The sequence below is a fragment of the Trachymyrmex septentrionalis genome, unplaced genomic scaffold (assembly GCF_001594115.1).
Source record: "Trachymyrmex septentrionalis isolate Tsep2-gDNA-1 unplaced genomic scaffold, Tsep1.0 scaffold129, whole genome shotgun sequence".
NCBI lineage: Eukaryota > Metazoa > Arthropoda > Insecta > Hymenoptera > Formicidae > Trachymyrmex > Trachymyrmex septentrionalis.
Window position 1 is genome coordinate 170,312 of NW_017304428.1, and position 13,803 is coordinate 184,114.

The following is a 13,803-nucleotide window of genomic DNA, read 5'->3' on the forward strand; positions in this document are numbered from 1 at the left end:
TGGGATTATTAAAATAGATTCAGTTTTCATCGCCAGTCACAATGCGCCACAAAAAACTTTTTTTCTGTCTAGCAAACAGAGAAATAGAGATGTTTAAGCGATTTGCAATGACATTTTCGGTTCCATGTTTAATAACAAAAAAAATGGCACTGTTTACTTAAATGAATCTTTTCGCACTGAATTTTATTGACAAATGTCTAACTTCTAAAATGCAGCCAGCTTCAGATGTCATAGTAGATTACACCTACAACTAGCGTCATCTAAATGTGAGCCGCGGAAACTAAGTTTAATACCTAATACAATAAAATGTAATTGCAATAACATCCAATATCGGCTCTCAAAGTCTTCTTATTCCTCATTGATTCAATGATCAAGTTACAGGAAACACCCTATATAATATCCTTAATAATAATAGGGGAGAGGAAGTAGCTTTGAACACTTTTTCTTCTCAGGCTCATAAATTATTATATAATGAAATTATTTGTATTTCTGTTGTGCTGGTAATTACTGCAGATTTATTAATGTATTATACAATAATAAATCACATTGAAACAAATATCATAACGTATATACTTTATTTATATTTTATAAAAGCGCTCTCTTTACATTTGAGATAAAAAAATTTTAATATAACAAAATTTGGCGCCTAGATCAAGTTTGTTAGCTGCGCCAAGTTTTCTTATATTAAACTTTTTTTATTTTAATTAGATGCTCTTATTTTCGTATTTTATTATGTATTTTTGTTTAAAGATAGTTATATATTTAGTGTTTCAATGAAATATATTTTCTGTTTATAATTGGCGCAATTTGAAAATTTCATATATTATTTGAAAAAAATTATTATTATAGACTTTCATAGCTTGGAAAATAGGTTTGGAATAGAAAATCATTTTTTTTTTTCAAGGACCACATATAATACAAGCGCGTATAATAATTTATGTAACAGTTTTTTTCTAGAAGGAGCACGTATACCCCAGCAAACGAGAATGGATTAAAATGGATTAAAATTTTTTTCTATTTGAATGCGTATTTTAAATAGCGAATACTTTTTTTGGATTTAATTGGATTCAATTAGATTCAATAGGATGCAATTGGATTGAAAAACTGTATTTCTTATTCAAAATTTTGAATTGAACAGTATTCACAATGCATAGAAAAAGCTAATATTATTTTTAGATTGGAAGGCATAAAGATATACTCCATGCAATTCTTATAAATGAGTAAAAATGCATTCAGGATTGAAAAGCATTCATTTTAACATTCGTGAATCAATATTTCTGAAAATCTGAATCCATTTCAATTCACTCCAATCCATTCTTGTTTGCTGTGAGATTTGGTTTTTTTTATACCTTTTTTTAAAAAAATTAATTTGTTATTATTTTTATGTACAATTTTTTTTTATCTTAGATTGAAACGAAAAATTTTCTATTCATAATTTTGAATAGATTAAGTAGTATTTATGATCCATTTATAAGTAAAAATTGTTTTTAATTAATTGAATTGAAAAACTGCATTTCCTATTCAGAATTTATTTTGAATTGAGTAGTATTCGGTGATGCACAGAAATGGCTGACATTATTTTTAGATTCAACTGAATTAGAAAACTGTATTTCCTATTCACAATTTTGAATTGAACAGTATTCACGATGCAGAAAATGCTAATATTATTTTTAGATTGAAAGGTATAGGGATATACTTCATGCAATTCCTATAAATAAATAAAAATAAATTGACAGGCTCTAAAGAATAAATCACCGAAATATTATGCCTATGAGAACCAAACACAGGGTGTTCGCGTGTAAAGGATTTATTCAATTAGTATAATATAATATGATAGACGCACAGTGATTCAGAAAGCCTAAATTCTTGGACATTGTGCAAAAAATGAAGTATCAAATATTAATCTTTAAATAATGAAAATATTTAGTTAAGTATATACATTTCTTTTTTTTAAATATTATATGGCATTTAATTAAATGGAAAAATAGTGCAATCATCTAATTTCAAGCATTTTTAAGCTTTTTAAATTGAGTGAAATGTAGAATATTGTTTAATATAAATTTATTACAAATAAATGAATTTTCTTTTAATAAATGTTATACCACTTTCTTTGTTTCATTGAGTATTATACTTTCTGGAATAATGATTTGAATGAATAAATAATCACTTTTAGATCTTTTATCTTGTTTTCGTATTTTATTAACAAAATGCTTAAAATTTGATTTTTAATCATGATTTTAAAAAAACGCCCATCAGTGCCAGAAAAAATCTAAATTGGAAGTTAAAGAACATGTTTTGAACAATACAAATCCATCCATATTAACTGCATTTACGTGCTTTATTTAGAAAATGCTTTTAAAGTTGCGAGTTTTTTGGTTTGTCAATAGCGAATTTTACACCATGTTATGGCCGGGTACTGATTAATCTTCGAATAGTTTTAACAAACATTTTTAAACGTAACAAAGTACATCACATACGATAGGTCGCTATCGATGTCGTGCGCATTCATTTTATCTGCCACAAGTTTCGGGGAAATATCTTTAAACTTCTGAAACAACTTTTAGCCTTCGTTTAAATAAAACCTACGATAATCGAATTTTTATTTTTACATTTACATACAACTTTACATATACTTTAAATAGTATTTTCACTTGCCTTTTATTTATAATATTTCTCACATGTTAAACAATTAACTGAAATTGATTAACGAAAAATTTGATAGTAAAACAAATCAACAATGAACTGCAATTTTTCATATCAGAATTTTCATATATGTATTATATGTATTACACGTTTAAAAAATGTTTGTTAAAACTATTCGAAGATTAATTGGTACCCGGCCGTAATGTAGTACAAAATTTGTTATTGAGAAACTTAAAAACATTTTTCTAAAAGGCGCCTAGATGCAATTAATATCGATGGATTTATATTGTTTAAAACACTTACTTTAATCTCTAATTTTGATTTTTTCTGGGACTGATGGGCGTTTTTTAAAATCATGTTTAAAAATCATTTTAAGTATCTTTGTTAATAAAATGCGAAAATAAGATAACATGTTTAAAAGTGACTATTTTCAGTTCGAAAAATATAGTATTTAACGAGGCGAAAAAAATGGTATAACATTTGTTAAAAAAAAAATTTATTTGTTAAAGAAAATTCATTGTAATAAATTTGCATTGAACAGTGTTCCACATTTTACTCAACTTAAGAAAACTTAAAAATGCTTGAAATTAGGTAATTGTAACTATTTTTCCATTTAATTAAATGCTATATAATATTGAAGAAAGAGAAATGTGTATTAACACATTAAATATTTTCATTATTTAAAAGTTAATATTTGATATTTCATTTTTTCACACAATGTCCAAAAATTTAGGCTTTTTGAATCACTGTGAGATGTTTTGATCCTAATGCGGATTCTTTTCAATATCTTGATAAAATTTAAATAAAATTAAATATTGATAAATGAAATAATTACAAACTGAGCTTTAACAATTGTATTGTGTGACATGTAACCGTGTCTTATGTTGTAGTCATAATAAATTGTGATGTCGGAGCATATTCTCATAATAATTAATTGAGCTAATTATATTTAATTAGAACGAAATTAACAATAAATAAATAATAAATAATAAATAATATTTAAAACTTACATGATAAATGCAAAGACAAATCGCTCAGATAAAATTATCGTTATTATATGCTTTCGTTATTATATGCTTCATATTACTGACATATTTAAAAACGAAATCTTTAGACGTTGTGTTATTATTTACGAATGTTGCAGTTGATTTGGTTATTGGAGGCATGAAGAATAGGTGGAATTCGATATAAGGTAACACTTACATCTTATTGAATGAGTTTATCAATTGAAATTAGTTCTCAATTCTACGTTCTTCACGTTCAATGAAAAATTTTACAAACTTTTGAAGTACTATACCTATGGGATCATCTTTATTTCCCATAGCAGCAGACATAATCATGTGTAACTTAGAAATAAATTCTTTAAAATTACTATCTGTGTACCCTTTATTTTATATTAGATATGTCGATGACATCGCACTAGCTACCATATTAATCAAAATTACATTGAGTATTATTAAACACCTTCAATTACCATCTAAGAATTAAATTTACGATGTAGATGGGAGATACTCTTAATTTTTTGGACGTTACTCTAATTAAAGAGGATACTACTACACATATGATTGGTGTCAGAAACCTTCTTCTTCGGGACAATACTTGAATTTTAACTCTAGACACTTAGTAAAAACAAGGCATTATATTAGGATTAATTGACAGGATTTTACTTCTCTCTCACCCAAGGTACCATCAAAAGAATTTTGACAAGATATATATACACACACACACACACACACACACACACACACACACACACACACACACACACACACACACACACACTTCCACATACACGCACGCGCACGCGCGCGCGCGCGCACACACACACACACACACACACACACACACACACATTGTTTTGACTGTTCCTTCGTCTCGGATGTGAAGTAATGGATCCATGTTTCGTCCACAGTAATGAATCGACGCAGAAATTCATCTATATTACGTTGAAACATCTCCAAACATTGTTTTGAAATTGTCACACGGTCGCGCTTATGGTCCACAGTGAGTAAACGCGGCACCCATCTCGATAGCTTTTTCATACCCAATTATTCGTACAAAATTAAAATCACTGTGCTATGTGATATGCCTGTGGCCTCAACAAGCTCGCGCACTTTCATCAGTCAAAACAATATCGTGGATTTTATCGATGATTTCTGGCGTAGCAGCTTCAATTGGACGTCCTGAACGAGGTGCATACATTACGAGTGCATACATTACATATGGATGTACGACCACGTTTAAATTCATTCACCCAAATTGTATACAGTTGCAAACGTTGGTGCAGATGTGCTATGAACATTATTGAACTCGGCTTTGATTTCTTTCGGCGTTAAATCTTTCATATGTAGATGTTTGATCACTGCACGAAACTCGTTTTTTCCATTTTGCAAAAAATACAAAGATTATTCGCTTTAATCGTCTACGGAAATGAAACCACGCGATGAATTCCGCTCAAAATTTGACAGTAATCAACTGAAAGATGCTATTTGTCAAAAAGTAATGTGACATGACACTGCGAGTGCCTTCTGACAGATTTTATAAGAAGTTATTGACTTGCCCTCGTATATATAATATCCTTTTAAAAAATGATTACCCATTAAATTTCTACCTCCATTAAATCTTTACCACCATTAGCAGAAGGTTGCATAAAAAGTTCGAGTTATTAAATAGTAAATTAGTTAGTAATAGCAATAACAACACTAATATTAATGAAACAAAGAAACGAAGGTTTTTTTTACAATACCATTTCCTTATATCACTGAAAAAGTTCAATACTTCTTTAAGAAAAGCTTCTCACATAAACATGACATACAAAGGTATCAATAAATTAAAGAAATTCATCCGTGTTCAAAAAGATGAGCTCCCTGTTTTGTCACATTCAAATTTAGTGTATAGAATAAATTATAAAGATTGCAATGCGTCTTATGTGGGACCAACTAGTAGAATTTTAAAAACACGCATTAAGGAACATAGAAATCATTAACTGTAATACACAACAATCAGTTATTATTGCACATAGACTTGATTTTTCATATGAATTAGACTGGGAAAACATAAATATTTTAGTTGAAGAAGAATTTTTACACAAAAGATTGATTTTGTCAGAAATGATTTTCATAAAAAACAAGTTAATGATTTAAACATTAAAAATGACACGAAATCTCTCGACGCGGTTTATTCTAATTTGTTCACAAGGATTTGAGCTTTCTTCTCCTTACCAGTCTTGTTAACATATTATGTATTATTTAGTTCCGATTAGGTTGATCATATGAGAGCGAGAATCTACGCTTTCTTTGAGAGAATTTTCTTGTTTTTAAGTAGTAACATGAGAGCATGCAATAATTTCATCTGAGCGATCTGTCTTTGCGTTTATCATGTAAGTTTTAAATATTATTTATTATTTATTTATTGTTAATTTCATTCTAATAATTTTATATAGTTAACTCGGTAATTATTATGAGAATACGCTTGGACATCATAATTTATTATGACTACAACATAAGACACGGCAATATGTCGCACAATACGATTGTTAAAACTCAGTACAATAATTATATGATTTATCAATGTTTAATCTTATTATATTAGGTTAAGTAAAAAGTCATCGCGTATTTTTTAGCTTAGTTGTATATACAATATCTTCGTCAATAATGAATGAAATTCAAATTTAAAAAAAGGATTTTAAAGCTTGAAATCTAATTTTAAAAGCTTATCACATTTTTTAAGTTTATATGAGTTTGATAATTTTTACATACCAAAAACTACGAGCTGAAAAAGACGAAAAATTTTCTTCTCACTTTGTGGATTTGTAACGTGTCCAAAACGAATTTGAGAAAATTTTCGATTACCTATCGTGAAAGCTTGATACTTGCCCTACAAAATCGTTTTTTTAAATATTCCTACGACTTTTGATTACTAAGTTATCGCGGATTAAATAAAAGAATTATTTTGACTTTAATTGCTCATAACTCCATTAAAAATTGTCGTATCGTATAATTTAAAAAAGAGATTTTTAAAGCTGAAACTTTACTCTATTAAGATATATTTATATTGTTAATAAGAAAGTAATTGCGGTTTTTACTGATAGATGTCTTTTAAAAAAACGCGATGACTTTTTACTTAACCGAAATTATGTTATCAAGATATTGAAAAGGATCCGCAATAGAATCGAAACGAGGGTCATATTATATACTAATTGAATAAATCTTTTACATAATAAATCTTTTAGGCGAGTACCCTGTGTTTGACTCTCATAGACATAATATTTCACTGAATAAAAATGCATTCAGGATTGAAAAGCATTTATTTTATTTAGAAATACGTATTCACATTTGTGAATACATATTTCTGAAAATCTGAATCCATTTTAATCCATTCTCGTTTAAGGAAGTAATGAATTTTTATTACCCTGGATCTTCATTTAAACAACAGTGCTTTAACACCATACTGATTGGTGAAAAATCGGGAATAAATTTTTAGGAGTAAAATTTATCCTCATTATCCTCATTATTTTTCACCTGTTTTTATATTTCGTAATAATATTTTTAATGTCCACAAATATAGTGCGATTTTTAAAAAAATTTTTTGTTTTAATTTTTTGCTTCTAATGCCTCATACATGTGTGTGTGTGTACTCACATCACGCGTGATAGCATAATGCCTCGCACGTGTGTGCCTTTATCATACGTGATGGCAATATAACGGCGATCTTGCGTGCATAACGTGATGATCATTCGTAACGGCAGTGTTTGATTTGTAATAACTGTTTTATATGATCATATACTATTATCATATATTATCATATCGATTTTTTACGCTCGTACATGCCCCATCACGCATGGATTGCATTGTGCCATCATTATGCTCGCACGTGTGTGACCATCATATCATGAGGGCGATGTGATGGCGTTCTTGCACGCACAATCTGATATTCACGTGTGAGGGTTATATAAGTACTAAATGTTATCTGCGATATGCACGCGTGAGGGCAATATGATCTCGCACGAATTGTTATCTTGAATAATTTTCTTTTTCTCGTCTTAGCTTGTCTAATATGGACCGTATTTCGATATGTACTGCTAATACTGAAAATTTATAGTTTACGTTATGTATACTATAGATTTTCAGTACTGACAGTATATAGTATATCGGAACACGGCTATAGTTTTAAAGTTTTAAAGGCAGTACTTTTCATATCATGGTCATTTTTAATACTCTCGTTACAGTACAATACTTTTGCGATACTGACATAAGTCAATCGCGTTTCTCTTATATATCTAGAACTTTAAGTAGGTGTTTGTTAGTCTTAGAAATGTTTTATTTTTAAGTGCTTCTTTGGTTTTTAGTGAGAAAAGTTATAAAATTATACCATAATACAAATGATTAAGGAATTGGATCGAAATTATTACTAATCGAATTACTATTAAACGATAAATTACAAGAATAAATCCCTTTAATGCGAATTTTGATCACTTTCTCATGGATGGATAAAAGTATTACTATTATATTCAGCGGCCCAAAAAACGTAAAATTATATATTTAACTTTTGTTGCATTTTTGAAACAAAAATCATTTTACCATCCATCCTTTTTTGCAATGGATCCATAAGTAAGTATTTTTTTTTTATTAAGATTATTATAGATAAATATATATCCTACACTACTATATTTTGTATATTTTATTAAGTTGCAATATGATTTCATGGGATGGCCGAGTTGCATATAGTTGGACAAGTTTCATCCGCAAAAAATTTTAAACAATCACATCTACTCTGTAAATGGAATTTTTATGTTGGTAGGAGAAATAAGCCCATGTTTATTAGTTAATAGAAATAGAATTTGCCCTGTTGATAAATTTTATTATTATTGTAGGTAATGGTTGGAAAATCATATCAGGACATGAGGAAGGACAAACGCAAGAGAGCTGCGATTTTTATACTAATAATCCAGTTTGGGATCATCCGGTAGATTTACATTACACAACTCAGACTATACAAAATTCTCCTAAGTTACTATTACAAGTGTTTGGCAGAGATAATTATGGAAGGATAATATTTCTTTCATATGGAGTATATAATGTTCCAGTATCATCTGGTTCTTATGTTTTAGATTGTCATACATGGAAACCTATTGGTATATGCTGAATATACAAAATTTCATAATATACATTGTATTAACAAAATTTATTATTATTCTAATAAAAGTTTATTAAACTTTTATACAGGTACTTGGAAGGACAAATTATATGATAAATTTCTAGGAAATAGTTTACAATTAAAATCACCTAGTGTTTTAATAAACACATTAGATAGGTTTGAAATACTAACACAAAGCATGGGAACAGTAATCGTTCAGTTACATATCTTAACAAGAAATTTCGATAAATTTGGATGTCAGTTGTGAACAGATGATTATGAAAGCAATGGAAAGTGCATAAGCAATCTTCAATTAAAAAGTCTTAGCAGATCTAAGAAAAAGATCTAATTTCAAGCAAATATTTATGTTGATATAATGCATAAACAATATCAATTATTTACAATAATGTTTTTTCTTCCATTGTTACTATTAACATGTATTAATGTGGTAGAAGTAACGAAAATAGAAGATATATCAATCTGTATAAATGACACAGATTGCAAAGAGTCAATAAATTCAACCATATATACACAGATTCCTGAAATTGATAATTCATCTTTCAAGGACTTATCAAATGATACAGAAGAAGATAAAATATTTACTACTACCATTCCAACAGAAATAATATCTTCAAGAATAAATATCAACTCAACAGAACAACTAGAAGTACAGTCAACTTTCACAACAATATTCTCGCCAGTAATGCGTCCAAGTGATTATGAAATTCTTACATTCGAAAAAAAAGAAATTTGCGAATGTGACTTGATTGTACGTGCAAGTATTACATTTTTCATATAAAACATTGAAGGAATAAAATAAGGCCAACTTTTTCCTCGTGATGGAATCTAAACTATTTTTAAAAATCCTTCGTTAGATCTCAAGAAGTAAAAAAATAACTATCATTTATTCGAGAAGTGGTGAGAAAATTATGAGAATAGCGCAGTAAATTATTAGGTTTTAATATTGGTTTATACGTGGAAACTTAGAAACTAATCGGAACTTATTAGTTTATATATAAATATATCTTATATTTTACAAATATTCAGGAAGCATATATAAAATTGTAACGATGCACCTCTAAAAACTGCATCGTCCCTAGCAGAAAGTTCTCTAGCCGAATGCGTCGCACCCACCAATGGGATGCAACGATGAGGGCGCGATGCGCTCGCATATTTTTTAAACAAATCTAAAGATAATTTACAGGTGACAGCCGTTCCGCTGGTGATCTGTGAGTATACACGAATTCCGCCGAATTCCGTTTTCTTCCGCTCGTATTATTAACCGGCGGGAATCGTCGAGCGATTCCGGAACAATACGAGCGAGAACAACGTTCCTATTTCGTTATCTTTTAATTCAGAATCCTCCGGCCGTATAGAAAAGTGGTAGAGAGTATTTTGCCACTATCGAGCTTCTCGATCGCAATAATTTCTTTCGGATTTAATAGTTCATAGTACAATACCTTTTTGATATTACTAAATACACAACAATAACTTTGAACCGTAAATACTGTGCCTCGGAGTGAATGTTGCTGATTGATTTGAATCAATCCATGATTTTTTTCGTTTCGTAATTATCCAAAATAGATCCATTTTTCATCCCCAATAACAATTCAATACAAAAAAATCTTACTTTTTTGTCTGGCAACGAAATGCAAATGTTTAAGTTCGCAATGGGATTATCCGATAACTGATGTGGAATCCATTTTCCTTCTTTGTGAATCTTTTTCGTATCATGTAAACGTTTAGTATTGTAACTTTTGTAAGATCAATATTTAATTCTCTGGCAAGTTTTGAAGTGGATTGTACTAGATTTTCGTCCAATAATGTTTGCAAATCTGCATTTTTCAGCTTTTTTGGTTGTCCTGAGCGATCTTTGTCATTAACATTAAAATCATCACTTTTGTCTGAATCATCTGAATCGTCTGAATCGATATTCACATATCTTAATTGATGCAGCAACATAAGTTTCTGTCAGAATTCTATGATCTTCAACCGTTTTCTTCTGACTAAAAAACGAAACGCATGTCAAAAATGCTTCTTAGGAAGCTCCATTTTTTAAATGGTATAAACATTATTACATCTATTGTCAATAAATGACTAAATATCATGGAGTAATAGTATAGCATTAAGAAACGAGATAGCTGCGATTGAAATATCTTTAACAACACTGACATTAATGTGTGCCGTTTCTTGCAAAATCCTCAAAATCAAATCACACTCCTAATATTTTTGTATTTGGTATCGCGATGCTACCGCGTCGCTCAATAAAAAGTGCACGCGGAATATTTACGTTTAATCATTAAATGATATTTCTTAATATTATTAATTCTCAACCTATATTATAAAAGGATTAAATAAATATTAAATTTAACTAAAAAAAAATTAAGTAAAAACACAAAATAATTTATTAAAATGAAGAATGCAAAATATGTACTTTATTTTGGTTACACAGATGATTTCTTAAAATACAGAAGATTATTGATTTCTATGGTATAATCCAATATTAAAACCTAATAGCTTACTGCACTATTCTTATAACTTTCCCACTTCTCAGATAAATGAATTATTTTTATATTTCTTAAGACTTCACGAAAGATTTTTAAAGTTAGTTTAGGTTTCATCGCGAGATAGAATTTGATCTTACTTACTCCTTTGTTAATTAAAAGAAAGATTATTTTATATTTTAATTAGGGATGCACTGAGTTTTAAAATTACAGGAGATTTCAGATATCGAATATCCAAAAAGAATGTAACATTGAATATTCAATATTCCGTCGGATATACGGTAAAAAAAGAGAAAACAAGGAAAAAATAGCAATAACAATTAACCGGCTGTGGTACAAGAGTGTTTACAGTTTCTACACTGCTTGGTAGATAAACATTTATTTCTTATCTTACAGCTTCGAAATGAGTTTTTATATTAATCTTACATAAATTTTCTTGACATATACATTTACTATAATATAAATAAAGATATAGATATGGCTCTAAAGATAAATTTAATAAAAAAGGGAAAAATAGTCAATAGAGAGCTAACGCGGTTAACAGTATGTAAAATTTTATTATTTATTCTGACTTATTTATTCTTTACTGTAATAATTTTATACAAAATAGATATAATAATTTATTTTTCGTCCTATACAACGTACCATTTTAATCGATCATCTCAAACGTCTCTTTAACAGTACATTTAAGGGAAAAATGTTTCAGATAAAGATTTTGGGACTTTGAAGAGGACACAAAATGGTTTGATAGCGTTGTCGAGGTGAGAGCAAGGTACTTTTGCATTTTTTGAATGGAATCCCCTATTTTTTATTACATATTTTGTAGCTTATCTCGAGAGCTTTCTAAAACACTGTAATTAAGTTCATTTTTATTAAGTACTTTCCGAGTTATAACGCTTGAAAGTTACAACACCGCTGGCATTAACATTACCCAAGGTGATCGACGGCTAAAACCTCTTGAATGTTGTTCAGGATCATGACCTGGATAACATTTGTCAGAATCAAGATAATTGGAAATTGTTTCTCTTTTCATTTCTGCACTAAAAATTCATTTTAACGTAAAAATGAAAATAAGAGGTACAGTTTCCAATGGCCTCGATCTTGACAAATATTATCCAGATCATGATCTTGAACAACATTCAAAAGATTTTAGCCGTCGCATCGGTCGGATACCCTGAGTAATGCTAATACTGACGGTACTGTAATTTTCAAGCCTTATAACTCTCGAAGTACTTCATGAAAAAATATTTTATTATTTTTTTTTAAACTTTTAAGAGAACTACAAAAACGTGTAATGAAAAATAGGGAGTTCCATTCCGCTTAAAAAATTCATGACCTTGACCTGACCTTGACGACGCAACTTAAGATCAAACCAATGGTATCATTTTATGTCTCCCTCGAAGTCTCACACCTTTTGTCTAAAACATTTTTCTCTAAAATGCACTGTTCAAGAGATATTTGTAATTGAATGATCGATTAAAATGGGTCACATTGTATAACTATAACAGCTTCTACTCTTCTAGATTCTCTTCGGTTTGTTCTTTCTTCGCTTTTAAAATTGTCTTTCACGTGAAGCGAGTTTCACTTCATCTTTCAAGAGGCGTCCAATTTTCCCCGCGAGTTTCACCCCATCTTCCCCTCTTCCAAAGGGTGAAACTCACTTTGCGTGGAAAATCGGAAGCTTTTAGCAGAAGAGGAGATGTGATGAAATTCGCTTCGCGTAGAAAGTCGGATGCCCCTTAACAGGGAGAGAGTGTGATGAGACTTGCTTCGTGTAGAAAGTGAAATGCCTCTTGACAGGGAGGTGGAGTGAAATTCGCTTCACGTAAAAAGTCGTGCATCCTTAAACAGTGAGGGAGGTGGAGTGGATCTCGTTTTGCCGAAAGTCATGTGCCCCTAAACAATGAGGCAACATTTTCGAAATTCCATTCCATGCGATGTGTAAACGTTTTTTGTATTAAATCTTCGGTGAAAATCCATCATTTGACATCATTTGGAGTATTTCTACTAAAATTCATGGTAATCGAGTGTTTTCGGAAGTTCATCCGGCATAGCCTACAGTACTCTATTCACGTCAAAATTTATTGCGTAGTTTTTTATTTCCACATCTAAATCTTGCGAAAATTTTTTGAAGATTTATGTTCTTGTTTTCTTAAATATTATGGCGTATCTCTATCGTATATTGTCGTGTACTAGGCAGACAAGTCAAAGATATTTATCAACGTTTATTGCAGATGATTTGTACAGTTGTATCGTTGCTCGCTAGAAGACTCGACTTCTGTCGCACTACTAGAAGATTCGACTTCTATTTCGTATTGTTTTCTAAAAGATTCAGCTTTGCTCGCTATATCGCTGGCTTAATTAATTCTGAGAGAGGGGCACATGGAAGGTACCGTTTATATAGCTAGTCGCGACCAATCGTTGTATTCACGTTAGACTCGCGGATTGGTTGTATTATTTTTCACGGGATTAAGGGACACTGAACGCAGCTACCCGATTTTCACTTAATGTTTATATCAGT

General features: G+C 29.9%; 1 protein-coding gene across 1 annotated transcript in view; it reads left to right on the plus strand.

Moving 5' to 3' along the window:
- The first annotated feature begins 8,171 nt into the window (after nucleotides 1-8,171).
- The window catches only part of LOC108756609 (tectonic-3-like), a 56,343-nt gene continuing 50,711 nt past the window's right edge, over nucleotides 8,172-13,803 (plus strand). The window contains exons 1-4 of the mRNA XM_018500545.1: nucleotides 8,172-8,252; nucleotides 8,331-8,438; nucleotides 8,516-8,776; nucleotides 9,246-9,547. Coding sequence (XP_018356047.1) covers nucleotides 8,351-8,438; nucleotides 8,516-8,776; nucleotides 9,246-9,547 — 651 coding nt within the window. The 5' untranslated portion in view covers nucleotides 8,172-8,252; nucleotides 8,331-8,350. The remainder of the gene's footprint in view (nucleotides 8,253-8,330; nucleotides 8,439-8,515; nucleotides 8,777-9,245; nucleotides 9,548-13,803) is intronic.